The following is a 27,895-nucleotide window of genomic DNA, read 5'->3' as shown; positions in this document are numbered from 1 at the left end:
ATGACAACCAAAATAAATCCCATAGAAGCTTATGAACAGTTTTAAAGTGGCTGTGTGCAAGTTATGCTCATTCACAAGCCCAGTGAGAGTTATACTCGCAAATGTTAATTATTCAACTGAACAAAATACAAAACTTTCAAAACACTCTATTTTTATTGAGTGATAGGCAGTGGGTTCAATCAGTGACATTATTAGATTTGATATAAAGCGTTTTCCTGTCACCTCCTCAACCTGCCTCCCTTGTTTTTACATGTAGAAAAGGCATTACAGCGTCCATTTTTTCCCCTGAATTCAGATTCAGCATGAATGACCTACAATGGAGACATTTTTCACAATCATGACAAAATCAAAATTACTGCCCTAAACACACTAGCAGAAAAGCAGCACGATATAAACAAACCAGACTAGAACTCAATAAGGTGTGATGGCAGCTTCACAAGTTTTCAATTCAGTAGAAAAATCGCTCCTCTTCATAACATAAGGATCACGTCCAACATATTTAGTGATTTTTTGCTTATATCTATCTTTTGAAATAGTGTCTAAACCGCTACAATACGGACTTTCCTCTATGTCTTCCATTCTGTTTCTTTACTTCCTGCCTTCCAGCTGAATTTTCACATTATCAGAACCACATAATTATTTTTTTTTCTCACTCATCAGTTCCCCTGTTGATAAGGAGTTGATTTGGTTAGTGAATCTTTTTATGGTCTGTGAGAAAAAATAAAATTAGTTTCATAAGCCTGTTACACTATCATTAGACAAAAGCAAATACATTTTCAGGTGCTGTTCATACAAGGCATAAGACAAAAGCAACAGAATGAACTATGCTATTCAAAAATGAACTTCTTTATAATTGATGTTAAGGTAATTGCAAAAATTCTTATTCGCAATACAGATTTTTCAAAATAGCAACTATATATCTTGCAGTTCAAACATTGTGATTCTGTAAATTTGTGATTCTACAAATTTGTGTCTCGCAATTTTTACCTTTTTTCTGTAATTTTTTCTGTAGTTTCTTTACTTCCTGCCCTCCAGCTGAATTTTGCGCATCATCAGAACCATGTGATTGCTAATAAGCTATTGATGTTGAATGTATGCAGCACTATAAAGGGTTTGAGATCACTGGTGAACTTTATGTTGTCTTGTTTTAATAAAATTTAAGTGAAAGTGAGCTTATAAAACATCATAAGATTAACATGTTTTTAGCATAAATTTAAGCTCCGTAAAACCATAAAAGTTTGCTACTGTATTTTTTACGGTAAAATACTGGCAACCACAGCTGCGTTTTTTTTTTTTTTTTTTTTTTTTACAGTGTATTATATGTATTTTCAGATAATATCCTCTAGTCAGTACAAAAAGTGCTTATTGCTTCCTGAGCAGTACTCAAACGTTTCAGGCGCGCTCGTAGTTCTTTGCGCCTTTTGCTGACATCAGAGTCCTCAAACAGGAGATCACGCACATCTGGCTTTTCCAGTAAACTCAGCATGTCAGTAGACAGGAGCTGAGCAGTCTCCTTCAGCATGAAAAAAGAGATCATCATGGGCAGATGGTCAGCCATCCGCTGCACCACAATCTGAAAGGAAACAATGAGATACTAAGTTCCACACCACGAGCACTGCACTGTAATTTGTTAATAAAAACTAAGATCTACCTCATAATATGCCTCCAGCATATTACTGTACTTGCACTTTTTGTCAAAGATTGGTAACTGATCTTCTGAAAATGTCTCATTTGTAATCTCATTCAAGATCCTCAAGTAGATGGGATCTTGAGTGTAGATCATGTTTTCCATTTCAAACTGCTCTTTGATCCTCTTCTTTGTCTTTTCTTGCTGGTTTAACTGAATGTTGTTAATTTTGTCCTATGTGTAAAATGGAAAAGTCAAATGATAAAGTACAGAGGAAAGAGAACTTGTTTTAACTGGATAAAAACTGGACAAGCTTTGTCACCAATTAAGAGCATTATTTACCTTAGTAAGGTTTTGAAGGACAGGGTAGTTCCGGAAACACCGACTCACCACATCAATGAATTGAGAGATGATGATTTCTTCGGAAAAAATACATAAAGTCAAGAAGATGAAATTTGTCATTAAGTGTGATCTAAATCTTTTGTTTTTATAATGGCAGCTCTCCAAAATAACCTAAATAAGTCTTTAAACACAAATATGTGTAATGGTACCTTTGGCAGTATTGAGTAAGTCAATGGATGGCTTCTTAAGATTGGCCACATGTTTTTGCAAAATCATCTCAAACAGTCTGTAGCTACTGAAGCCGACCAGTTCCCTCCCTCTGTTATTCTGGCTCAACACTTTTGTATTGCTAACTTGTTAGGAAACAAAATAGATTTCTTATGAAATTAAATGACTTTTTATTTTTTATTTTCACCAGAACTCTAAGGAAAAACAACAGTAAATTCAAAGTTGTTGCATGTTTGGAAATATACTGACAGGATGTCTTTGTACTGTTAAGATGATCATTCCACTTGTTGAATTCAGCCCGAAGCTGGACATACAAATTTTCCTCACTCATGAGTTCCCCTGATGATAAGAAGTTGATTTGATCATTGAATCTTTTTATGGTCTGTGAGAAAAAATAAAATTTGTTTTATGAGTCTGTTACACTATCATTAGACAGCAAAAGCAAATCTTCTTAAGGAGTAAAAGAGGCATTATCTGAACAGAGAACATTTTCTGGTGCTGTTCATACAAGGCATAAGACAAAAGCACAGTGATTTTAAACAGAATGAACCACGCTTTTCAAAAATAAACTTTTTAATTGGTGTTAAGGTAATTGCAGAAATTCTTACTCGCAATTCCGATTTCCGAATTCTGACTTTGTCTTAAAATAGCATGTCTTGCCATTCAATACATCCGTTTATGCAAATACCATATGGCAGGGATGGGCAACTTCAGTCCTGGAGGGCCAGTGTTTAGCTCCAACCCTAATCAAACACACCTGAACCAGCTAATCAGTCTAATAGTCTTCAGGATTAGTAGAAAGCTATAGGCAAGTGAGTTTTTATCAGGGATGGAGATAAACTCTGCAGGACACTGGCCCTCCAGGACCGGAGTTGCCCATCCCTGCCATATGGCTTCAGTTTGTCATGAGAATCAAAGTGCCAGATGTAATTTGGTCCTTGTGCAAAATAGTTGCATCAATGGAGACATCAGGCTTTCCTGAATTCTACACCACCAGGATCTTGCGAGCTCAAAATTAAACAAACAAGTTTTTTTCTGATATGAAATCTGTTTCCTTTACACTTTGCATGCATCCACCTGTATCCATGGAGCTGGCCTAATGTTTGGAGTTGATGCTGAATAAATACGATAACGTCAATACTTGAGTATTCTTTTAGTCGGAACAGGCTTCTGTGTCAAAATGCAAGAATGCAAACAATGTCTTTGTACTGAAGTCCAAGTTTAAAATAGATCTCTAGTAATTCATGGACATCCATCATGCTCTTGTTTTCTTGTTGTTCTTGAGCATGCAATATGTTTCTTGTGCACACGTGAAAGTCTGTATATTTTTTTAATTTTTGCAAAGGTCCATTTAGGGGCTTCATAGGTTTATATCTCTTGTAAGGGGCAGCTAATTTTATGGACAAAAGGATCTGTCTTTATCACAAAATGCATATTAAGAAATGTTTTGGTACATAGGGTTACAGCAGCTTGGACCCCTAATCATAATGAAGATGTGACGACTTGAGATCCTACTTCAATGAGGAACAGTTTGGCTCCCTTAAGATCTTCTGGTGGTCCAGCCTCACACTCCTTGAGCTCATTCCTCACATCCCACAACAGATTTTTAATCTGCTCATTGAGCTGTGGCAGTGATTTCTGACAAAGACAGGTGAGACACAATTTGGTTATAGTCTCTGACAAACCACCACCAAATTCATGACTTTTAGGTTGAGACATTTACAAACTTACTTTGATATGATCAACAAGATTCTGAGTCAGCTTGACAGCAAGACATTTAATAGTCGCTTTATCCTCATTCAAGAGGCATCTTGTAGAAAAGAGAAGGCACATAGTTTAGATGGGACTTACTTTAGATCATATAGCCTTCTGTAGCTTGATAAACAGATAATGAAAAATCAAAATGGACAAAGTGAACATCACAATTTTACATTAATAAAAAGTTTTTTTCAAATATGAATTATTCATTAAATTTATGAATTAATAATAAATATCATTTTTCATCATCATTTTCGGGGAGTTATACCACATGACATTTTACAATCTGAACTAACCTTGTCTTAAAGGGATAGTTCACCCCAAAATGAAACTTTTGTCATCACTTACCCTCATGTTGTTCCAAACATGCATGATTTTCTTTCTTCTGTGGAATACAATATAAGATATTTTATGTTGGTAACTAGGCCGTTGACGGTAGCCATTGACCTCCATAGTACGGTTTTCCTACTATGAAGGTCAATGGCAACCGTCATTGCCAGCATTCTTTAAAATATCTTCTTTTGTGTTCAACAGAGGGAAGAAACTTTGAAACAATTTGATGGTACGTGATAATTTTTTTTTTTTTTTTTTTTTTTGGGTGAACTCTTTAAGGGTCTGCATTCTAAGGGTCATTAAATTTTTTCCTTGCATGTTAGGTATGCCATATGGCCTATGATTTTGTGGACAAACATATAAAATATAAGCTATATAAGTTTTGTCAAAATATTTTGTGAAAAAAACTATGTAAAGGGATGGTTCACCCCAAAATTAAATTTCTGTCATTAATTACTCACCCTCGTGTCTTTCCAAACCCGTAAGACTTTCGTTCATGGAACACAAATGAAGATATTTTTGATGAAATCTGAGAATTTCTGTCCCTCCATAGACAGCTACGCAACTGACACTTTGACGCTTCAAAAAGTTTTCAGAAAGAGATTGTACAACTAATCCATATGTGATTATAAGGATAAATTCAGTCTGTCATCATATGAAGTGATTGAGAAAATTGGACTAAACCGCTCGAATCATATGGATTCATTTTATGATTTCTTTATGAATGTTTTGAAGGTCAAAGTGTCAGTTGTGTAGCTGTCAATGGAGGGACAGAAAGCTCTCAGATTTCATAAAAAAAAAAAAAAAAATTGTGTTCCGAAGATAAACAAAGGTTTTGTGTGGAACAACATAAAGGTGAGCAATTAATGACAGAATTTTCATTTTTGGGTGAACTAACCCTTTAAGGTTTTCTTTTCATTCACTTCATTCTTTTAATAAGGACATTTGTGTCACCCTGACCATTTTTTTTTGTTTGTTTGTTTTTACTTTACCTACCTCAAAACATATCAAAATTTGAATTCACAAATGAATACATGCTAAAAAGTTAAAATGATAATCTCCTCAGATTGTAACCTGAAATAGTCATGATTTTGGAAGAAATCTCTCTCCATTTGTTTCGCCTCCTCCAGAGGAATGTTCTCATCGATCTGCTGTTGTCCTCTACACTTCACCATGACGTAACCTTTGCGGAGAGGAATCACTTTGTTGTGGACAATGTCCACGATGTTCCTCTCTGTTCCCTTGTCTATGAGGTCTGGCTTGGTCAAAATGGCTGTGAGAATGAAAAATTTTTATTTTGTAAAAAATGCATTTGATGATTTGAAGCCCTCAAGTCCTCAAATATATTTGGGGAGATATTAGATATTGTGTGGATCATTGCTTCATTACCGACAGTTCTTTTGCCCTCAGGATCTACTTCTTGTGCCATTTTTAATGCTTCTGTTGTTGCGATGTCAGTGTTACAAGGCACCACTACCAGGTTTATAGTCTCTGGCTTCTCAACAAATTTCATAATCAGACGTTTGATCTGCAAGACATGAAGACATAGTTTTAAAACTGGATGTCTATGTTACAGAATGCACTCAAAAAAATGGTACATTGGATTTACTTAATTTTTTTATGTCAACAGGTTCCATGTAACTTGGTTATGTTGCATTTAATTAAAATTATGTATTTCAGTTAACTTAAATTTATTACATAAGGTTAACTCAATGCCATTTAGTTGAATCAGGTTAACATTCTTTATTTTGTCCAAAGTTTAATTATCCTAAAATTAATATCAAATTGTTTTAAGAAATTAAAACAAGTAATCAAATTTAATTGATTAGTTTATTTATTGAATGCATTCAAGAACAATATTCATGACTTTTACAAAATCTTCACTCTGTAAAGACTTTCATTGTTGAGTGTTAGCCAAAAGATGATTTTATTGCAATTATTGCATGCCCAAAATTGTTATTGAAACAACTTTAACTGTTGTTAGCAGGTCCTCAACCCAAGCACATGTTCTACACTTCACCACAATGGTAACCAAAACTATTAACATAACAGAAACTTTTAAATACCAACATAATAGAACAGTAAACATTTAAAATGTCTCTCCATTTTCTCATGTTGCTAAAAACTGCTTAAAATAACACTTTATTTCAACATTTACTCTCACAGATCAGCCCATTTGCAAAGCATGATGGAAATTGAAAGTCCTGTTTGAGTCCTGGTTGAATTTACTTGATTGAAACATGTTATTTTAATATGAAAACATCAAGTTAAAAAGTAATCGTTTCAAGTAAATTTAACATGAAGCAATTAAATTTGACCCAGAAACCTAATACAATGGTGTTGAATCAAAATAAGTTGTTTAAATAAAGTGAACAGCATAAAAAAAAAACATTTTTTTTGAGTGTGTGGCATGTAAAGTTGAATTATACTGCTCACCTGGTTTCCAATATCCTCTGGTTGTCCTTTTATTGGGACTCGGGCAATTCCAGGTAGATCGATCAGTGTGAGGTCACACACATCTGGTGACATGACCTCTAAAGTGATGAGCTCATCACATATCCCTACCCCTTTTCCTGCCAGTTCATTCTGGGCTGTAACACACACACTGCAAAATTAACTATGTTGTAAGAAAAAATATGTCCTTTAAAGCAGCGTGAATAATGACACCGATTCGTCTTAGAGTGAAGCTTCCTTTTTAGCACATTCATTGACACAAATGGCCCTCCTCTAAAGAAGTTGGAATGATTCAACCAGTTCAAAAAAATACTGTCAATCGACTGCCGAAATAAGCCATTGTAAAGAGGCTATAGCAGACATACTCTCACGTTAAACATGACTTGTGTCGATAAATAAAACTCAGTTCTATTAGCAGTGATTCCATCATTGCAACTCAATTTCTGCACACTAACGAATGCTTTCATCATAACTTACAGTGCAAACGCGATGTAACTAAGAGATTTGTTGAATAAACTGGGAGTTTTGGCGCAAGTCCAGAACTAAGTCACTGATAAACTCGCGATATTTGATTGACAGCTCCAGCGATTGTAAAGGGAGCGTTCTTTGATTGCTTTTTATATATAATTTAATCACATTTTAAATAACAGATTATTTTCATCCTACTAAGAGAAACAATGTGAAGTTGACCATTTAGTCACTGGTTTGATTTACTGATCAGGCATTGGAATTAACACAGTTACAGTACATGTTGCCACATATTGTCGAGTCCATATCGTAAAAAACAACAAAGCCTGCGCCGAAATGTGATTGATTTACCAAAGAAGTCAATAAAAGCTTTTATTGGACTATCAAGGAAGTTTTCAGTTCTGAAACTTACAGGATATTCTTATAGTATGATGACCTCTTAAATATCAAAGCTCAAAGAAAAAGTGGATTTCTCAATTCATGACAGCTTTAAAGGCCCACTGAAGTGTCTTGGAACATGCAGCATTATGGCTGAATCTGAAATCGCCCCCTATATCCACCTCATTTACTATTCCCAACATTAGTTCACTAATACAGTTCACTTGATGGAGTGAATGAAAACGAGTAAGTAAATCTGGACACTGATGAAGGGCTGCCAGTTTTGTCCTTGCTGTTTAAAAATCATTTGAAACTTACCAAACTGTCATGAATGTCATGAAAATCCGTGATAATATGACTGACGCGTCTTGTGTTATTCTATAGTCTTTGGTATTTCTCACTGTTAGCTTAGCAACATGCTAACGACAATATGAATCAATTCAAGTGCAATGAATCATATATGACATCAAAGACTTTAAAATACAGAAAGACGGTGCACTCCTTTGACTATGAATGGGAGAAAGTGCAATGCACATTCAGTATTTTGTCATGATTCGAGCATTTAGAAACAAAATTTATAAGACAGTTGTTGTCAGATTTCATTGCTGATTTCAAATATGACATTTAATTGTAGTTTTGGAGAATTTGATGTTTCCCCATGGGATCGAAGCTGCATTGCATGCCCAAGAGACGTTTCAAAGATGGCCACTGATTGAAATGACTTGTCTGTACCATTTTGACTTTGCTCGCTGTTTTGCTTTTATTCTATAATATTCTATCTTATCCTATAGCCCTTCATATAACAGAATGTTGCTATATATGCAACAAAACTGATCCTCTCTAGCTCTCTCATTTCGAAGGCTGCATCCTCCAGAGGGCGCATTTGTCGGCCACATATGTCAATGAGGCTGCTTCATTTCAGTACACTGACCACTACAGTCATGAAGAAATTACAACAATTTACATTTGACTAGGAATAACGGTTTAAGTTTATAATGGTTACTTTTCTGAAATGAGACACCATATGAGTTCTGTGCAGTGATATGGTGAACTGGAATGAATTAAATTGATTGAATCAGCATCCAAGACTATAAGCCATCAATTTTTTAACACAAAACATTTTTTTATATTTATTTACTAATTGTGACTTCAGCTTGAGAATTTGAATTCTATATTATGTTCCAGTAACTTTGATAAGAAAATGTACTAACCTGCTTCAACATGTTCTTCAACTAAAGAAGGATCTCCAAATTCAAATTTCTTCTCATCATGAGTTAAATTTGCAACCTTTCCACTTGCCAGTTTGCTGGCTTTAATAGGACCTGCAAAATTTCATAATTTAAATCCAGTTGTAAGATTGATCATTTTAAGCCAGTTGCAAAAAACAAACAAAAAACATCAAGTTAAGAACACAGAGAATGCAAGCAGTTTATGAACCTGCAACAAGTGAAGAATCCACAAATTCAATTCTCCTCTTACGGTAGGATAGAACAGCCTTCCACTTGACTCCACCTGTTACCTTCTTCAGCCTCAGCTCTAGTGGACATCTGGTGACAATTCCTACAGCAAACACAGTTCAGTTAACAACCAAGTAAACTGACATTGGAATATTATGTGACAAGATTATAATATATACAAAAAAAACAGTGCATGTGCTGACAAAAGTAATCATTCTTTAATTATTAAAGGAACACTCCACTTTTTTTAAAAAATAGGCTCATTTTCCAACTCCTATAGAGTTAAACAGTTGAGTTGTACTGTTTTCGAATCCATTCAGCTGATCTCCGGGTCTGACCGTACCACTTTTAGCATAGCTTAGCATAATTTATTGAATCTGATTAGACAGTTAGCATCTCGCTCAAAAAAATGACCAAAGAGTTTCAATATTTTTCCTATTTAAAACTTCTGTAGTTACATCATGTACTAAGACCGACAGAAAACGAAAAGTTTTTCTAGGCCGATATGGCTAGGAACTATACTCTCATTCCGGCGTAATAATCAAGGAACTTTGCTGCCGTACCATGGGTGCAGCAGGCGCAATGATATTACGCAGCGTCTCTCATAAATGCCTCTATGGTTGCAAGGCACGCTCCCTGTGCAAGCAGGAGGTCACAGGCACTGCGTAATATCATTGTGCCTGCTGCACCCATGGTACGGCAGCAAAGTTCCTTGATTATTACGCCTGAATGAGAGTATAGTTTTTAATTTTTCGTCGGTCTTAGTACACGATGTAACTACAGAAGAGTCAAGTTTTAAATAAGAAAAATATTGAAACTCTTTGGTCATTTTTGAGAGAGATGCTAACGGTCTAATCAGATTCAATGAACTATGCTAAGCTATGCTAAAAGTGGTACCGCCAGACCCGGAGATCGGCTGAATAGATTCAAAAACAGTAAAACTCAACTGTTTAACTCTAGGGGAGTTGGAAAATGAGCCTATTTTCAAAAAAAGTGGAGTGTTCCTTTAAGGCCCATTCACACCATGGACGATAAAGATAAAGATACTGCTCCAAAAAATGTTGTATGTAAATGAATTGCAAAGTCCAAACCACAGCTATCATCTATCAACTAACACAACTATTATCAACTATCACAACGATTATGGCACAGAGAATATATATCATTGTAATCAATTCAGAATGGATTTTTTTTCTAGCTGACAAACTATAAAAACATTGACAGCCAATCAGAATCCATCCTGCTTTAAGAGCTTGAGCATTTAAAGTGGCAGAGACATTACTGCAGCAAGCTTAGAATAAATTAAACAATATCGTCCACTGGTGCGGACGCTAATATAGTTATAATTTTAGTTATCTTTATAGTTATGGTTCATGGTGTCAACGGGCCTTTATAATCAGACTTTGGCATAACCAACTTGAATTTATGGTTCCATACCTTGTGTCAACATTTCAGGCGGGAAGTACAATAGAGGTACAAATGGGTAGTGTATATGAATATCCAATCGCAAAGAAGAGTAAAAACCAGAGTCCTCACCGCTTCCTCTTGGTAATGCAACTCCAGAAAGCGCTTCCAACACAGAGCTTTTTCCAGAACTCTGGTCTCCGATCACTGCAATAGTTGGTAATGCCAAGTCCTTCTGAATGCCAACTGACCGCAGAGTGTCGATCAGATCAATGTAAGGACGAATGCTCTCCTCTAAATAACTGTGAACCTCTCCCTTCATTTCCTCACTGTAAAGATAAAATATACACTTGTATATAAAAAATCTTAAACTATTATTTAGGTTTTGGGCATTAATTCGGTTTAATGCTACATGTTTTCTTCTTCAAAAATATCCAAAAATCACAAACCGTAGGTAAGGAATTGTTATATTGGAAATAATCTAATCATTGTGGTCGTCTGAGGGCACTATGCCATTTGTAATATCTGATTGCAAAATGCTGCTTGGACAAGAGAATTTCAGTACTAAAAATAATAAATACATAAAATATTGTACAACGTTTTTATTATTGTTTATACATTACTAATCTCTTCATCATTGTTTGGAACTTTTTAATTTGAATGATTATGAACATAAGCATGAAAAAACAATTTAGTATTTATTGTGTTAATATACCATCAGTTAAACCACAAACCTGGCATGGACAAATGTATAATTACAACATAAAGTTATCATAATTGTCATTATTATTAATAATATTTATTTTGATTTAAAGTCAGTGTAAAATAAAAGTACATAAATGGACCTCTCCTTTATGATAAACTTATAACTTCGTTATAACCCTACCCTTATAAACTTGCATTGTATATAAATGTACATCTAGATAACAAGACATTAGGTGTATAAAAGCATATAAAATTATTTCTAAAAAACCCAATTTACTAATAATTCAGCTTATTTAATAATAAGCAAAATAAAATATACTAACCTTTCATTTTGAGAACTGTCACTATCTTTATCATCATCAGCACTTCGATCTGGAGATGAGAATAAAGAAAATATGCGTGAACTAGACATTTTCTGGATAAACAAGGAAAAAATTAAAGTCCTTAGAAAAGAAGACGCCTCTTATAAATTGTATAGTTTAAGTTTCAACCAAATGTAGTGTTTGTGGTGATGCTGAGGAGAAATCAAAGAGTTCTGTATTTTCTGTATTTTAGACTGAATTTACAGTGAAACACACCTATGATAAAAATACAAATGCAGGCACACAAGTGGAACATGTGACAGAGAGATTACAACACTTAAAAAAAAAAAAAAAAAATTTTTTATAAAGGTTCCATAAAGAACCTTTAACCTCCATGAAACATTACCTTTGCACAAAAAGTGTCATAGTAAATGATTAAAATAACACTTTTGCTATGTCTGACTAATTGCATCATGAGTATATTGCCGTTTTTTGATCATTGGATGTTGTGTGTTTATTTTCAGAGGGTGTGACGGTGAGAAAGTGTTCCCTTGTTTCCAGAGCGCTTGCGCTCCCTTGGCGTCTGTCGTTGCTAACTGCGCTCTCAGTGACGAGGAATGTTTTTGACATGAAAGATAAAAACCCGCCCTGTACTGCTGATCAGCTGAGCTTTCGATGTTTTGTTACGGAAAGGCCGATGTTTTACTTTCAATTTAACGGCAATTGCTTGAATGGTGGGTTACTCTTACTGAAAAACACTGCACAAACGGACATTTTGGCATAATTTGTGTGTGTTATGGTTCGTTAGAGAACTCGATACTGGCGCTCGCGCGAAACCGGTGTTGCAACGGAACACCGGTAACACCGACTACCAAGCCGTATTAATCCAGAAATATGATCTAAAACCAAAAAACAATTCAGGGAGTAACCACACATGAATGCACTCTGTTTTAAAAGCTGATGGACTTTGAATGCTGCTGTTTAAAAAAGAAAATGATTCTAACAATGTAATAAACAAGGTAGACAAACAGTTCTGACGTTCTGACCCACATTTCAAGTTTAATTATTAAGAATGTAATGGAATGTCGTGCTGTCGTGCGTAATGTATTAGCAGTTTAAAAACAGTTCTGAACTTTTCTTTTGGAGAAATTCCTTTTGTTGTTGTTGTTAGTTATTGTTGTATTATTGACCTTTATTGCTAACATGATACATTAAATTGACAAAGAGAAAGATTAATGCAGTATGTGACTAATGTTCAGCAAAATTCACAGCACTGAAAAACCTCACCACTGTATCTATTTTAGTGAAGTGAATCGAATTTCACAGGAAATGCTCTGATCTGTAGACACATTGATGTGGACGTGTCGCATTAAATCATTTCAGTGGGCTTAAACAGATCGCCCTTTACGGCAGATTTAGTTCAAAGACAACTGACAGTTGTGACCTAAATGTGATTTTTAGTTACAATAATTCATCCTAAAATTCAACATTAGTAGGCTGACTTACTTTTCACCAACAGTTGTGCGCGCACTTGAGGATCCCCAGTTCTTGGCTAATTTTCAGATTTGTAAATTCAGTTCACTGGAGAGTCGCTCTGAGTGGATCATTGAATCAGTGATTTGTTGACTCGAGAATAGCTGCAATACAATCAGTCCAATTCGCGAATGAATTGTTGAAGTGATTTGTGAACCGATTTAACAGTATGATTGAAAAGAATCAGATTGTGCACGAATCAGACACCGCTTTTGCGTCTCTGAGCATGTAACGCTTTCTTCATTTTAAAATAAGGAGTAACGATATGAACCGATTTAACAGTATGATTGAAAAGAATCAGATTGTGCACGAATCGGACACCGCTTTTGTGTCTCTGAGCATGTAACGCTTTCTTCATTTTAAAATAAGGATAACGATATGTTTTATGAAATGTAGTGGAGTAAAAAGTACGATCTTATGCTTTGGAATGTAATGAAGAAGTAGAAGTAAAAGTTTCTCAAAATAAAAATACTCAAGTAAAGTACAAATACTTGAAAAATGTACTTAAGTACCACCACTCCACCACTGCTCTTAAGAACTGTAATCTGTAGAACCATCAAGATAATTGGGACATTACCCTAGGATTGTTAGAAGGGGAGAAATCAGCCCAAAATCTTGTGGTGTGTATCCAGCATTACAGGGAACTAGAGAAAATAAGAAAAAAACTAGATAGCAACAAAATCAAAATCTAAAAAGAATCCAAAATAAGGTTTGGGAGAACTGGAGCAAAAGACTGAAACTACTAGAGCAAGAACACAGGAACAATAAAACTAACATGATCAAAAGCAAATAATCAAACAAGCAAAACTAAACCTAGCACTGACTGACAAGACCTGCTAGAAATGCACATACACACACAATGAACGCATCAAACCAGCAAAGACATGAGGGAAAGGAGCACAATATAAAGGGAGCAGAGCAAATGAGAAACAGGTGAAGACAATCAGGCCAACAAGGATAGACAAGGATTAAACAAGGGGGCGTAGTAATGAGAAACAAGGAGGCAGGACAAGAGGAGCACATGGCAAACACAAACGAAGACAAAGCAATGTGTTCAGGCACAAGACAAACAAGGAAACATTAAACAAAGACAAAACAGACAAGACTGTCAGAGAAGGATCCTGACAATGGTTCCCTGAGAAGGGGAAGGAGACACTGTGTCTTGGATCAATACCATGGAGATGCAATGCACGTCTTCAACTTCTTTGTCTGAAGGAGAAGTGCAGGCAAGTTTGAGGCATGGCAACGAGACACAGTGTCTCGTTCCTCTTCTCAGGGAACCTTGGTTACAGTCGTAACCTGAGACGTTCCCTTTCAAAGTAGAACTCAACACTGCACCTTGGATCAATACTATGGGGAATAAATACCCACTCTGCCATGCTGAGGGGATGCCAGCCTATGCACAACCAAAATGGACATAACATAAATTGACTCTACCGACTTACTCAGCCAGAGTTAGATATATCAGTTATTCAGGGCGCATCCTAAGACATATGCTCCGAGATGAAATATCAGTGTCCGATTCGTGAACAAATTGATTCTTTTCAATTAACCTGTTTAACCGGTTCACAAAACGCATTGAATGATTAATTTGTGAATTGGACTGATCCGACTGTAGCTGTTCTTGAGTCAACAACTCACTGATTCAATGATCCCTTCAGAACGAGTCTCTAGTTAATTGAATTTACAAGTCTGACTCAAAACAAGCCAAGAAAAATGAAAACATAGTTCTGAGTAAAAATGAAAACATAGTTCTGATAATAGATAATATCTTTTTTTGGATGCCTTTTGTAATTTACAATATAGATTTCACCAAAACACAGTTTGTGGTGATACTGAACAGAAATCAAGAAGAGTTGAAATCTGTGTATCAGACTCGGTTATAGTGTGACATACCCATGATAATAATGCAAAAGCATGAAACAGAAGGAACATGAATTTGCATACTAAATAGCCTACATTTGGGTGTACTGTATGTTGTTGTGCCTTTGTATGAGTCATTTCACTCTGAGATTAAATTGGAACTGCCCCCGGACAACTAATGCCAGTTATGCAAGATCTTATCCACTCGAATAGGAAAAGATTGAAATATTGAAATCTCAAAAATGGTTGGTCCATACTATGTTAACTCAATTTACAAGACTGGCTCAAAATGAGACAAGAATGTGTGCGACTGATGGCGCGAAAAGTAAGTTACAAATGACGAATTTTAAGATTGATTTTTGTAAATAACTCATCTTTAGGTCACAGCTGTCAGTTGCTTCTGAACTAAATCTCCTGTAAAAAGGTGAACTGTAAGGCTTGATATCACCATATTGTCCATATCACCATCTCAACAGTGAAGATTTTACAACATGTTGGAAGTCCTGTTTGCTAGCATGAGTCAAAGGAGCCAACCCCCTTGTCTCTATGATGTTCTGATGCAGAGATATGGGTCTTGCTAAATGATTGCTAGGGTACTCTGTTTGGATGCTAGGGAATGGCTTGGCAGTTGCCAATGATGATACTCCAAAGGCTGCTTGTCAGTATGGATGATATAAACATGTCCCCCAAGATATCCCTCTTTGGGTTTCGGTTGCTATGGTGCTCGACAGTGGTTGTTAAGGCGTGGCTTGATAGCTTCACAATGATCCTGAGAGACTGTTGCCTGAGTAAAATGAGCACACCCCCATGCCTCTATGACACTGTGTTGCAAAGATATCCATCTGGGCCTTTTATAATGGCAGTCTATGGTATCAGTTGCAAGGGTGCTTTAAATGGTTGTTAGGGTGTGGCTAGACAGTTTCCATGGTGATAGTAATACTTTAGGGTATGTACTTTTACTTAAGTACTTGATTTGTGTACTTCAACAATGCTACTGTCCACCAGGGAGCCATCCTACTTAAAGACTAATGAGGCAGCACCAGCCATAGTGACAGAAAGCAGAGAGATTCTGCAGTATCAGAAAGGGAAAGCAAGGTTACTTGATCTCCCAGTCTCATGGATGCTGTTAAAGATAGTAATAGAGCAACAAAGATTAGAGTCAGTCAAAAAACAAGTAACCTGGTTACATACTCCAGGTGTTTCCTTACTTAAACACCCCATTTTTATGGGGAAGGAATTGAACGTCTCTACCCCCAAGCCATGTGCCACACTTATTAGAAGGCAGATCATAAAATAAAGGAAGCATACCATTTACATCATCAATCCAACCTCAGGTCCTGATGTAACCACTTGTTACAACCTGTCAGCTGGGGTGTTACTTCTCCTTAGCAATTCAGTCCTTGGGTTCTATCATTTTACACTTTAGTTAAGTAATTTAAATGTCCTACAAAAGGTCTTAAAAAGGTCCTAAAAAGGGTCTTAAAAACAAACACAAAAATATAAAAAATAATTTATTCAATGGGAAGACCACATTAGGTCAACTTAAAACAAGTTTTGAAGATAAAACAAGTATTTTTAGGTACTCAGTTAAACTACAGGGATGTGTTTCCTCAAATAATTTGAGTAGAAGCAACTTATTAGGGTTTACAGTGCAGTTTAATAAACAAAACACAAACCAAATACAAAACAAACAGAACTAAACAGTGCCATTAACAAGAGTGCTTGACTATGACTTGAACTTGACATACATGGTTACATGAAAAAAAAGCAAAGCTAACAAAAGGACTATGGAAACAAAAGGGTTATATATACACATGGACTATGACAAACAAGATACACCTGAGCATGATAAAGACAATGAACCAATGACAAAACAGAACTGATTAACATATGACAAAATCAACCAATGAAAACCTAACACATCAAACAAAGGAAACACATGACCACAATGCATGAGGAGAAGCTATTAATCTGAAATTAAGCAATAGAATAATGTGGATACAGTACTAATATACTAAAAGCAATAAAGTGGAAAAGTGGGGAAAGGGGTTTACAGCTTAATTAATAAAGTAAATTAAAAAATAAGATATGTAGGTAAATCAAGAAAAAAATGTATTTACAGTAGAATAAGTTTAGGGTATTCCAATTTAAACAGCACTCCCAAAACAATAGGAAAACATCCAAATGGATTTTGTGAACAATGGCAGGTTAAGGAGACTATATCTCATGCAATTACTGAATGTACTAAATATGAGCAGGAAAGGAACAATATGATAGAAGAAATGAGGAAAAACAGACCTCAGGAATTAAATATTAAAGCTTTAATAAAATGGTCAAGTGAGATAAACAGTAAAGCTTTCTTTGAATTTATTAGGGAGACAGGGCTGATGAATAGAATCTAAACTCTGTTCTGGAGCAGAAGGTTTTGGTAATGCACCTATGGATGCTAGTCGTCGTTAAAGAACAAATGAGGAGATTAAGGAATCACATGACATGAAAAACCTTAAACAGATGTGACAAGTCAGTAGGTCCCTCAAATAAAATCATTAAGTGCTTTCTGAGCAGCAGTCAAACGGTCCAGACGGGCATGTAGGTCTCTGCGTCTTGTACCAACTTCAGTGGCCTCAGACAGGAGCTCGCTCACATCTGCCCCGTCCAGTAAACTCAACATGTCAGTAGACAGGAGGTGGGCAGTCTGCTTCAGCATGAAAAAAGAGATCATCATGGGCAGTTGGTCAGCCATCCGCTGCACCACAATCTGAAAGAAAATCACTAAGCACTAAGCACTGCAGTTCATTCAGTCTCTGAACAAAGCTTCATTCATATTTGTTACTGAAAATTAAAAAAAAAATCTACCTCATAATACGCCTGCAGCATTTCACTGTACTTGCTCTTTATGTCAAAGACTGGTAACTGCTCTTCTGAAAATGTCTCTTCGCTAATCTCATTCAAGATGTTCAAGTAGATGGGATCTTGAGTGTAGACCATGTTTTCCATTTCAAACTGCTCTGAGATCCTCTGTTCAGTCTTATCTTCCTGACTTGACTGTATGTTGTTGATTTTGGTCTATGGTTTCAAATGAAGAGGAAAGAGAACCCGATTAAAGGAATATTCCAGGTTTTGGGGGTTGGAATATTGGCTTACAAAGCATTGGGTTACAAACACAAAAGCACGCAGCAAGTGAGGCAATTACAGTGGAAGAGCTTCTCAATTTCGGTGATACCCCCTTTTAAAAACTATTTTAAAATGTTGAATAATTTTTTTTAAAAAGGGAAATTTAATGATAATTTAATTAAAAATTAAAACGAGAGTACAATGAACAGTTTTTAAACTGCTGTGAAAAACTATTTTTTTCACCTTTTTTTCTGAATTATAATTAAAATGCTCTTTCAGTTTTAACTGTTTTGTTGAATGAAAAACACATGCAATTGAAAAACCTTTTTCAGTAAGCCTACATTGTTCTGTAATGTTTTTCTTTTTTTCTATGTTGCAAAAACACATAACAGAACACTAAAAGAAACAGAACAGAACACTGAAATTAGGCCTAAAATGGATTTTATCCCAAAATGAATAACTGAAAAATGATTATTGTAGCAATATTTACCTCTGTGATATGTTGAAGTACAGAGTAGTTCCGAAAGCATTTATATGACACATCTTTTAATTGCTTGAGGATGATTTCTTTAGGAGAAATACATAAATAAACAACAAGCTTCACAATTTAGATATGCTGAAACTATTAAACATCATTTCAATTGTGATCTAATCATTTAGTTTTATAATGGAGATAAAATGTGTGATGGTACCTTTGATGACACTGAGCAATTCCATGGCTGACTTCTTAAGTGTGGCCACTTGGCGCTGCAGAACCCACTCAAACATTCTGTAGTTGCTGAAACCGAGCAATTCCCTCCCTCTGTAATTCTTGCTAAACTCTGTCATACTGCAAACTTGTTTAGGAACAAGATGGATTTTTTATTAAAAGAACTGACTTTTTGTAAGCTTATAACTCTTAGAAAATCACAACAGCAGTGAATTCAAGGTTATAGCATGTATAATGTTGAAAATATACAGACAGGTTGGCTTTGTATGGTTAAGATGATCATTCCACTTCTTGAATTCGGCCCGAAGCTGGGAAAACACATTTTCTGGATTAATCAGCTCCCCTGATGATAAGGAGTTGATTTGATCATTGAATCTTTTTAAGATCTGTGATAAAGAGATAATATTTGTTACATAAGCATGTTATTGTACATTATCATTTTACAGCAAAAGTGTTTTCTCTGGGGAGGTTAAAAAAACACATTTGGATGAGAAAATAATTTACAATACAACAACAACAACACAAGGAAGATGCAGCGTTTCAATCATGAACTCTATAAACCATAGCACCACCTAGTGTCAGACAGTGATGTGTACGTGTGCTTAAACAGTGGATGAGATTTGGCACCATCTGACACCAAGATATTTTTACAGCAGGTACACAAGGAAGAAGGAGAATATCACAACAAACACAAAACGTTTCCTGCAATCTGGACACTAAATGATAATTCTCAGAAGCAAAAAGTTGTGATGACTTGAGATCCTACTTCAATGAGGAACTGTTTGGCCCCCTTAGGGTCATTTGGCGGTCCAGCCTCACACTCTTTGAGCTCATTCTTCACGTCCCACAACTGTGTTATTATCTGCTCATTGAGCTGTGGCAGTGATTTCTGGCAAAGATGGATTAAAAAAAACATGATTTATTATCATTTGCAATTCACGCTGCCATTAATTGCAGTTTTTTTGTACAACTACATTCATATTCAGTGTAAGGAGGCCTTTAGAGTGAGACATTTAAAAACTTACTTTGATATGATCAACAAGATTCTGAGTCAGTTTGATGGCAAGAAATTTAATAGTTGCTTTATCCTCTTTCAAGAGGCATCTGTAGAAAATGACAAAGCACTTTTTGTAAGGTGGTTTAGTTTAGTCCAAATAACTTGTTTACCAGGTATTAAGAATAGTAACATCAATGGAACACTTTTATTAGTAATAAAAAAGGTTCTTTAATGTTATAAATTGTTCTTCACACTCTTCTGTGGCATCACTGCATCACTTTTGAAACCTTTATTTTTAAGAATGTAGACAACTAGTAGAAATTGAAAACAAAACCTGACCTAAACAGTTCAAATCAAGTCTTTCAGACTCATTTTTTGAACACAAACTTAAATTATATTATCGTCAAACTGTAACCTGAAATAGTCATGGTTTTGGAAAAATCCCTCTCTATTTCTTTCGCCTCCTCCAAAGGAATTTTCTCATCGATCTGCTGTTGTCCTCTACACTTCACCATGACGTAACCTTTGTGGAGAGGAATTACTTTGTTGTGGACAATGTCCAGGATATTCCTCTCTGTTCCCTTGTCTATGAGGTCTGGCTTGGTCAAAATAGCTGTGAAATGAGAATGAAAAATAGTGTAAATGTTAAAAATATTAATAGATAAAAGTAAAAAAAATAGTTAAGAAATGTAAAATGTGCATTACCAATAGTTCTTTTGCCCTCAGGATCTACTTCTTGTGCCATTTTTAATGCTTCTGTTGTTGCAATGTCAGTGTTACAAGGGACCACTACCAGGTTTATAGTCTCTTGCATCTCAATAAACTTTGTTATCAGACTTTTAATCTACAAGACATTAGACATAGATTTAAAACTGGTATGGTACTGAATGGGGCGTGATAAATCAGATTATACAGCTCACCTGTATTCCAATATCCTCTGGTTGTCCTTTAACTGGGACTCGGGCAATTCCAGGTAGATCGATCAGTGTGAGGTCACACACATCTGGTGACATGACCTCTAAAGTGATGAGCTCATCACATATTCCAACACCTTTTCCTGCCAGTTCATTCTGGGCTGTAACATATATTTTAGCTTTTTAACTTTCATCATATAAAAGGTGTCAATTATGCTACCATAAATTGATGTTCCCTTTCAATGCGGTTCACTCGCATTACGTCAAGCTGTCAATAGCACTTGCATAGATGATGGCTTTTCAGCCTGCCAAAAATAGGTGGGCCGACTGCCTATTTAAGTCGTGCTGAAAGACATTTTCATCAGAATTTTTCTCCTTCAAGCACAAAGATAATCTTCTCACTAACTCTGAAGAGAAGAAGTCTTTCTGCTCATCGTTAAAACAAGCCTCAAGCAGCAGATTAACAGTGCTTCTCCTCTGCGGCTATCTGGTCACTATGTAAGAGTAAATTCCACTTAAAAGAGCAAATTTTAAGTGACATTTGTTGCAAAATGCTGCACCATGAGTGTAGCTTATGTAGAGTTTCCCTGCTTCCCTTGGACCAGCACACTGAGTGTATCGTTTGCCTGGGACACATTCACGCCGAGGCTGCACTCACAGAGACCAGCTTGAGTCTCGCATTGCTGTGCTCAAAGATCACTTTTTTAAAAGAGAGCAATCCCATCTCGCGCACTCTCCTATTCTCTTCCCCTCTCGAGCCGTGATGGAAGAAACAGTGGAGCCACAGGGCAGAGCAACAGGCTGTAGTGAGCTCATGTCGGCCCAGCAATCACGTGCCTCACTCTCCCCTCAGCGTGATGAATCTCCTGTTCTCTTCACCCACGAAGACCAGCGTCCTGGTGTGAGCAGTATGGTTTCATTTGTTGGCTCAAAGGAGGACTTTGATTACACTAGGTCTCTGGCTGCATCTAAAGCAGAAGACTTTACTTTACGAAGGCTGTAGTGGAGTGGAGGCTCAAGAGGAGCCTGCCCACAATCACCTCGATGAATGGTTACTGCAGCTGGGGCGACACCCAAAGTTTACGAAGAACTGAATAAGTCATGGTGCGCGTCGCCCGTTCAGGACGTGTATACTATTCCTTTTTGTCTGCCCTCACTTCAGTTGACAGCATGGAGGAAAAAGTGTACACCAAGCTTCCCTGGCCACCAGCTGGTTTTCAGCCATAGACTCTACCTTGCGAGATCGCATCAATACTTTCATTTTTACAGGAGCTGCTGGATGGTGGATGCACCTCATCCACACTCAAGGTATACTTTGCAGTAAACCACACTCCTATAGCTGGCCAGTCTTTTGAGAAAAACTACTTGGTTGTCAAGTTTCTTAGAGGGCCCAGGAGGCTGAATAAACCTCGCTCCCTCACGGTGCCATCTTGGGACCTGTCAACAGTCCTGAGGGTGCCCCGAAGCCCTCCGTTTGAGCCGCCCACAACAACGACCTTTGGCCTCTCTTGCTAAAGACAGCCCTTCTGCTAGTTTTGGCATCGGTCAAGCAAGTTGGGAATTTGCAGGCTCTTTCAGTGGTTGCATCTTGCCTTGAGTTTGGGCCTAATGACATTAAATTCATCCTTAGACCAATAATCTATGTGCCTAAGGTGCTTTCCACACCTTACAGGTCATAATGCTCTCTGCTCTCCCTTTCACTGAGGATGAGCAAGTGCCATACCCACTCTGCCCGGTTCGGGCCTTAGGGTGTACATTGAGCACTCTAGCCAGTTCAGGCAGTCAGAGCAACTATTTGGGTGCTTCGGAGGCTGCTCGAAGGGGCTGCCAATTACGAAGCAGAGTCATTGGATTGTAGACATGATAGCACTGGCTTACAAGTCTTTGGACTTGCAGTGCCCTATAGGGGTGAAGGCTCACTGCACCAGGGGAATGGCCTCCTCTTGTGTTTTGTTTAGCAGAGTGTCCATTGCCGACATCTGTGCAGCGACCAGCTGGTCCTCACCATCCTTGCCAGGTTTTACAACTTAGACGTCCTTGCTCTTCATGCATGGATATTGTTCGCTTAACCATTTCCCTGGGGTTTTTCGGGCAGCATCATGCCCCAGGGGCTCCAGCTCCTGTCCCAAGCCTGTTTTCCTGGACAAACCTTTTAAGTCCCTATCTTTCATGTAGCCTGCTATGGGGCCCTTGTCACCAAGCGCCCCCAGGCTACGGGCTTGCAGGACAGCATTCCATTCTCTGCTAGTAGCACGGTGCTTTGAATTACATTCCTCATACATGTTATCTACTGATGCAATGCAAGTGCACCGCAACGGAAGGGAATGTTTCAGTTAATAACATAACCTTGGTTCCCTGAGATAACGGGAACGAGCATTGCATAGCTTGCTGCGCCTGCACATGAGTCGACGCTGCCACTCCTCATTGGAAAAATTTGGATGAAAATGGCTTCCAGAGTGACTAAAATAGGCAGTTGGCCCCGTCCAAAGCCATTTGTCCGTGCAGGTGCACATGAACCAATCAGGCTTCAGTATTCTGAGAAGAATGTTTTCCCCATATGCAATGCTCATTCCCATTATCACAGGGAACAAAGGTTACGTTAGTAACTACTTCTTTGAATTGCAAGAATCACATAATTGTTTTACAACACAAATGACAACAGCAGACGCAATGATATTACGCAGCGTCTCTCACAAATGTCTCCATGGTTGCAAGGCACACTCCCCGTGCAAACAGTGTTTTTCACCAATACCAAACTGTATTTTCCGGAATATACTCAGTGTTGTTATAATTTGCTGCAAAATTTTGGACACATTTGAATTTGTGCCAAATGAAAGTGTTATCTTTAGAGCCCAAGTTTATTTGAATTTCCCACATGCTGGCAGTTTTGTTTTCCTTTAAATAAAATTTTTATGCTAGGCTTTTATTATTAATGTTGTTTATAATGAATGTCACTATCATTTGTTTGTTTTATAGGCTAATTATAATTTTCATTCCTGTTCTGAATACCATTAAATTTGAATTTTTTTATTAATTTTTTTCATTTATTTATTTATGTTTTTTTTTTTTTGTGGAGTGAAGAGATCTATGTTGTTTTTAATGTTTGTAAACGTTTCTACTGGCCTACAGGTATTTTACTTTTTCAGGGACTTTTTCAACAATATCTAGTGATGGGCGTTTTCAAAACACTGCTTCATGACGCTTCGAAGCTTTACGAATCTTTTGCTTCGAATCAGTGGTTCAGAGCGTGTGTCAAACTGCCAAAGTCACGTGAACCATTGAAATTTCAAGACTTATGGCATAACGATGCCTCATTTTTTGAAATCACGTGACTTTGGCACTCCAAACCACTGATTTACTGTTTTATCAATGTCTTTTAATACCCGTCTGGACCTCAAAAGATGCAGTGTCATTGCTGCATATGTGTGGATCAGATACCCTCAGTTTTCATCAAAAATATCTTAATTTGTGTTCTAAGGACAAACGAAGGTCTTACGGGTTTGGAACAACATGAGGGTAATCAATGACAGAAATGTAATTTTTGGGTGAACTAACCCTTTAACTCTGTAAAAGTGTGACTAAGTATGTTTTTTAGGCTTAACTTTGTGGTTAATGTTACATTAAAGGTAGACTTTATTTGGTAGTATATATAGTACATTTAGTTTAGCTATATATTAGTACATTTTACTAGGGCTGTCAAAATAACACGTTAATTTCGATTAATTAATCTGAGAAAAAATTACGCATTAAAAAAATAACGCAGATTAATCCATTCCGTAATGACCTTTGAACCTGGAGCCGTTCTAGCCACCATTCAACTGTAGGCGTTTCTCAATGTCAAGGATACTTCCTTGGCAGGACTGGTCCTTCCAAGTCACTTCCTTCAGAGGCTAGGCGAGGATCCTCTTTAGCATTCGGAGAACACGTAAATGGAACAGACTAGCAAGTGCACGTCATTGCGTCATTACGTCAGTGAAAAGGTCTAAAAAAGACGAGAAAGCTATGAATAATGCTGGATAAAAAATATCAGAAGGCATCCTGGTCACTGGCATAAAGTTGGTTTGACGTCAGACGTTTGATATTCGCAAATTTAAGGACTGTCTCTAAAGTTACATCCGACATTGGTATGCACGATTCTAACTTCGATAACATTTGAAGGGAATAATTAACAACCATAAAACCAGCTGTAAAGTGTTAATCTACATGTCAGCTATGATGCACACCTTTTATATTTTTAATATTTATTAAAATAAACTCAAATCATGTGTAAATATGGTTATTTTTCACTACTGTATATATGCTCATACATAAATATACCATAATTTAATGCTCAATAACATTTGAAGGGAAGAATTAACAGCCATAAAAACAACTGTAAAGTGTTCATCTACATGTCAGCTACGATGCACACCTTTTATATTTTTAATATTTATTAAAATAAACAGTCAAATCATATGTAAAAATGGCAAGATTCGTAGTCCACAAAGTTTCCATTGCTGCTACTGATTGATAGTACTGTATTGGAGTCCAACTTCCGGGTTTGTGTACCCCTTAACGGCGTTCGAGTTTTCAAAATGGCCGCCAGGTGAATAAGGAGGGAGACGACTGCTGCGCTGACGGACATAACGAGCAGAGCTCCTCCCTCGTGCACGCGAGCTCTCTTCTTCTTCAAAGTAAGCACCGTCTTTGCACTCTCTCTACCTCACACATAATAATCTAAATCAACTGACACAATGCTAAAAGTTCGTAAGATCGAATCCATGTTTCACGAGGTGCATTTGGAGAATGTCTTTCCTGAATAACCGATGGGTGTGATTGAATAGTGCTCAAAAGAATGTCACCTCATCTTCTCTGACAGGCGCCCTGCAGGTGCAGCTGACATAAACCACACTTTCAGTAAACAAAAAGAAAATCCTATTCAGTGGTTAAGTGTTTTTTGTGTTGACAAATGTTTTGCAATGTCCTAATAACAGTCGCGATTCGCACGCAACGCGTCAACATCCGCTAATGTCCAATTCGCGACCTAATGACTCATTTGAACAGATTCATTTGAATGAATCATGACAACAACTGATCTGTCCACATGGTCTATAATGAATCATTTACTCGAACAACTCTGAAATGAGAACATAAGTGTTCTTACCCCATTTAGCAAGAGTGGTTAGTAAAAAATTATGTATGCAATTAATTTAGATTAATTAATCACAGAGCATGTAATTAATTAGATTAAAATTTTTAATCGACTGACAGCCCTACATTTTACACATAGTTCCCTCAGTCTCAACCAAAAATGTTAATGCATATTAGGCAACAGTGTTTTTTAAAAAAGCATTGAATACTTAATTCTTAACACTTTTAAAAGAAAAACCAAAACAGATTTTACTAACCTGTTTCAACATGTCTTCCAACTAATGATGAATCCACAAATTCAATTTTCTTTTCACGGTAGGATAGAACAGCCTTCCACTTGACTCCAGTTACTTTCTTCAGCCTCAGCTCTAGTGGACATCTGGTGACAATTCCTATAGCAAACACAGTTCAGTTAATAACAATCAGTACAAAACGTAACAGTGGTAAATTAGGGGAAAAGATTATATATTACAAAAACACCAGTGCAGGTGTTTACAAAATTAGAATACTCTTTGAATATGTATGAATATACAATAAAGCAGAGTAAAACCAGTCCTCACCGGTTCCTCTTGGTAATGCAACTCCAGAAAGCGCTTCCAACACAGAGCTTTTCCCAGAACTCTGGTCTCCGATCACTGCAATAGTCGGTAATGCTAAGTCCTTGTGAATGCCAACTGACCGCAGATTGTCGATCAGATCAATGTATGGACGAATGCTTTCCTCTAAATAACTGTGAACTTCTCCCTTCATTTCCTGACTAAAAAGATAAAGATATAGCCTACATTTTATTTCTAAAACATCACTGAATGCACTGTATTATTTCATTAAAGGGTTAGTTCACCCAAAAATGATGTAAATACCATCCTTCAAGGCCCAGAAAAGTATTGAAGAGATTGTTAAAATAGTCAGTGTGATTACAGTGGTTCAACCTTGATGTTATGAAGGGACGAGAATACTTTTTGTGCGCAAAAACAAAACAAAATTAACAACTTTAATTCAACAAATTCTTCTCTACCCTGACAGTCCCGTACGCAGTTGACGCAGTGAACCCAGTTCAGCGCTTCCGTGTTTATGTCCGAATACTGAATACTGAGCCAGCGTTCAGCTGTAAACATGGAAGTGCTGAACTGCGTTTATTACATAGGAGTCTGACAGTATAGAGAAGAAATTGTTGAATAAAGTCCTTATTTTGGTGTTGTTTTTAAGCACAAAAAGTATTCTCGTCCCTTCATAACATTAAGGTTGAACTACTGTAGTCACGTGGACTGTTTTAATGATTTCTTTACTACTTTATTACCCCCTTGGGTTTCATCAAATATATCTTAATTTTTGTTCCGAAGATGAACAAAGGTCTTATGGGTTTGGAACGACATGAGGGTGAATAATTAATGTCAGAAATTTTATTTTTGGGTGAACTAACCCTTTAAGTCTATTTCATTTTATACAGACTTTTTCTTTCCTTTTTAAATAGTTTTTAACCATTTTAATTAAACTTTTGTTTATTTTATTTGTTTATTGTCTTTACTGTTCATATTTGTTGATAAAATCATTTTATAATGGCCTTTTTTATTGTTCTCTCTCACACACCCTTTATGATGCCAGCGTAAAGCACTTTGAAGTTATTTGCTATTAAATTTGCTATATAAATACACTTGCCTTGCCTTAAATATAAATATAAATGTACTTTTTCTAAATGTTCAATAAGAAATAAACTAGACTTATAAAAGCATATAAAATATTTATCTCAAAATGTATTAATAAGAAAAATCAAATGTATACTAACCTTTCATTTTGAGAACTATCACTATCTTCATCTTCATCATTTTGATCACTTCTTCGATCTGAAGATGAGAATAAAGAAAATATGCCTGAAGTGGACATTTTCTTGACAAAAAATAAAAATGAAAACACAGTTAGCTCTGATAATAGATAATAACTGTTTTTGGATGCCTTTTGTAATTTGTATAGATAATGTAGATTTCACCAAACACAGTTTGTGGTGATGCTGAAGAGAAATCAAGAAGAGTTGAAATCTGTGTGTCAGACTCGGTTATAGTGTGACACATCCATGATAACAATGCAAAAGCAAGAAACAAAAGAACCATGAATTTGCATAATAAATACCCTACATTTGGTTGTATGTGGGTGTGCCTGATATACCTGCACGGCAGGGTAGGAA

General features: G+C 36.6%; 1 protein-coding gene, 1 long non-coding RNA gene and 1 pseudogene across 3 annotated transcripts; 1 reads left to right on the top strand and 2 right to left on the bottom strand.

The window, feature by feature from the left end:
• Window positions 1-65: 65 nt before the first annotated feature.
• LOC125247069 (interferon-induced GTP-binding protein Mx3-like) lies at window positions 66-11,980 on the bottom strand. Of its 2 annotated transcripts, XM_048158239.1 has the most exons (15): window positions 11,863-11,980; window positions 11,478-11,526; window positions 10,582-10,778; window positions 9,026-9,148; window positions 8,800-8,910; window positions 6,725-6,879; window positions 5,678-5,816; window positions 5,363-5,561; window positions 3,929-4,007; window positions 3,713-3,835; window positions 2,447-2,579; window positions 2,179-2,322; window positions 1,970-2,046; window positions 1,652-1,861; window positions 66-1,573 (listed from the first exon to the last, which is right to left on the bottom strand). In XM_048158239.1, the coding sequence occupies exons 3-15, from the start codon at window positions 10,769-10,771 to the stop codon at window positions 1,343-1,345; spliced, it is 1,914 nt and encodes a 637-aa protein (XP_048014196.1). In that variant the 5' UTR covers window positions 10,772-10,778; window positions 11,478-11,526; window positions 11,863-11,980; the 3' UTR covers window positions 66-1,342. The 2 variants fall into 2 exon arrangements, with proteins under 2 accessions (XP_048014196.1, XP_048014195.1); XM_048158238.1 differs by lacking the exon at window positions 11,863-11,980 and having other exon boundaries at window positions 11,478-11,677.
• LOC125247072 lies at window positions 3,725-12,486 on the top strand. Its single transcript, XR_007180010.1, has 2 exons — window positions 3,725-3,848; window positions 11,981-12,486. It is a non-coding gene; the product is annotated as an uncharacterized LOC125247072 (long non-coding RNA).
• A 4,179-nt stretch (window positions 12,487-16,665) lies between these two features.
• On the bottom strand, window positions 16,666-27,766 carry LOC125247071 (annotated as a pseudogene).
• Window positions 27,767-27,895: the final 129 nt, after the last annotated feature.

This window comes from Megalobrama amblycephala, linkage group LG15 (genome assembly GCF_018812025.1).
Source record: "Megalobrama amblycephala isolate DHTTF-2021 linkage group LG15, ASM1881202v1, whole genome shotgun sequence".
Taxonomy (NCBI): Eukaryota; Metazoa; Chordata; class Actinopteri; order Cypriniformes; family Xenocyprididae; genus Megalobrama; species Megalobrama amblycephala.
Note: the sequence above shows the minus strand (reverse complement) of the source record. Positions and strands in the feature narration are given on the sequence as shown.

Coding starts and splice junctions, on each gene's coding strand:
- LOC125247069 (XM_048158238.1), bottom strand. CDS start 11,566: ATGTCTAGTTCACGCATATTTTCTTTATTCTCATCTCCAGATCGAAGT. Junction 5,817..6,724: donor CAGAGGATATTGGAAACCAG/GTGAGCAGTATA, acceptor CATGTCTTGCAG/ATCAAACGTCTGATTATGAA. Junction 2,580..3,712: donor CCAAACTGTTCCTCATTGAA/GTAGGATCTCAA, acceptor TTTTTCTCACAG/ACCATAAAAAGATTCAATGA.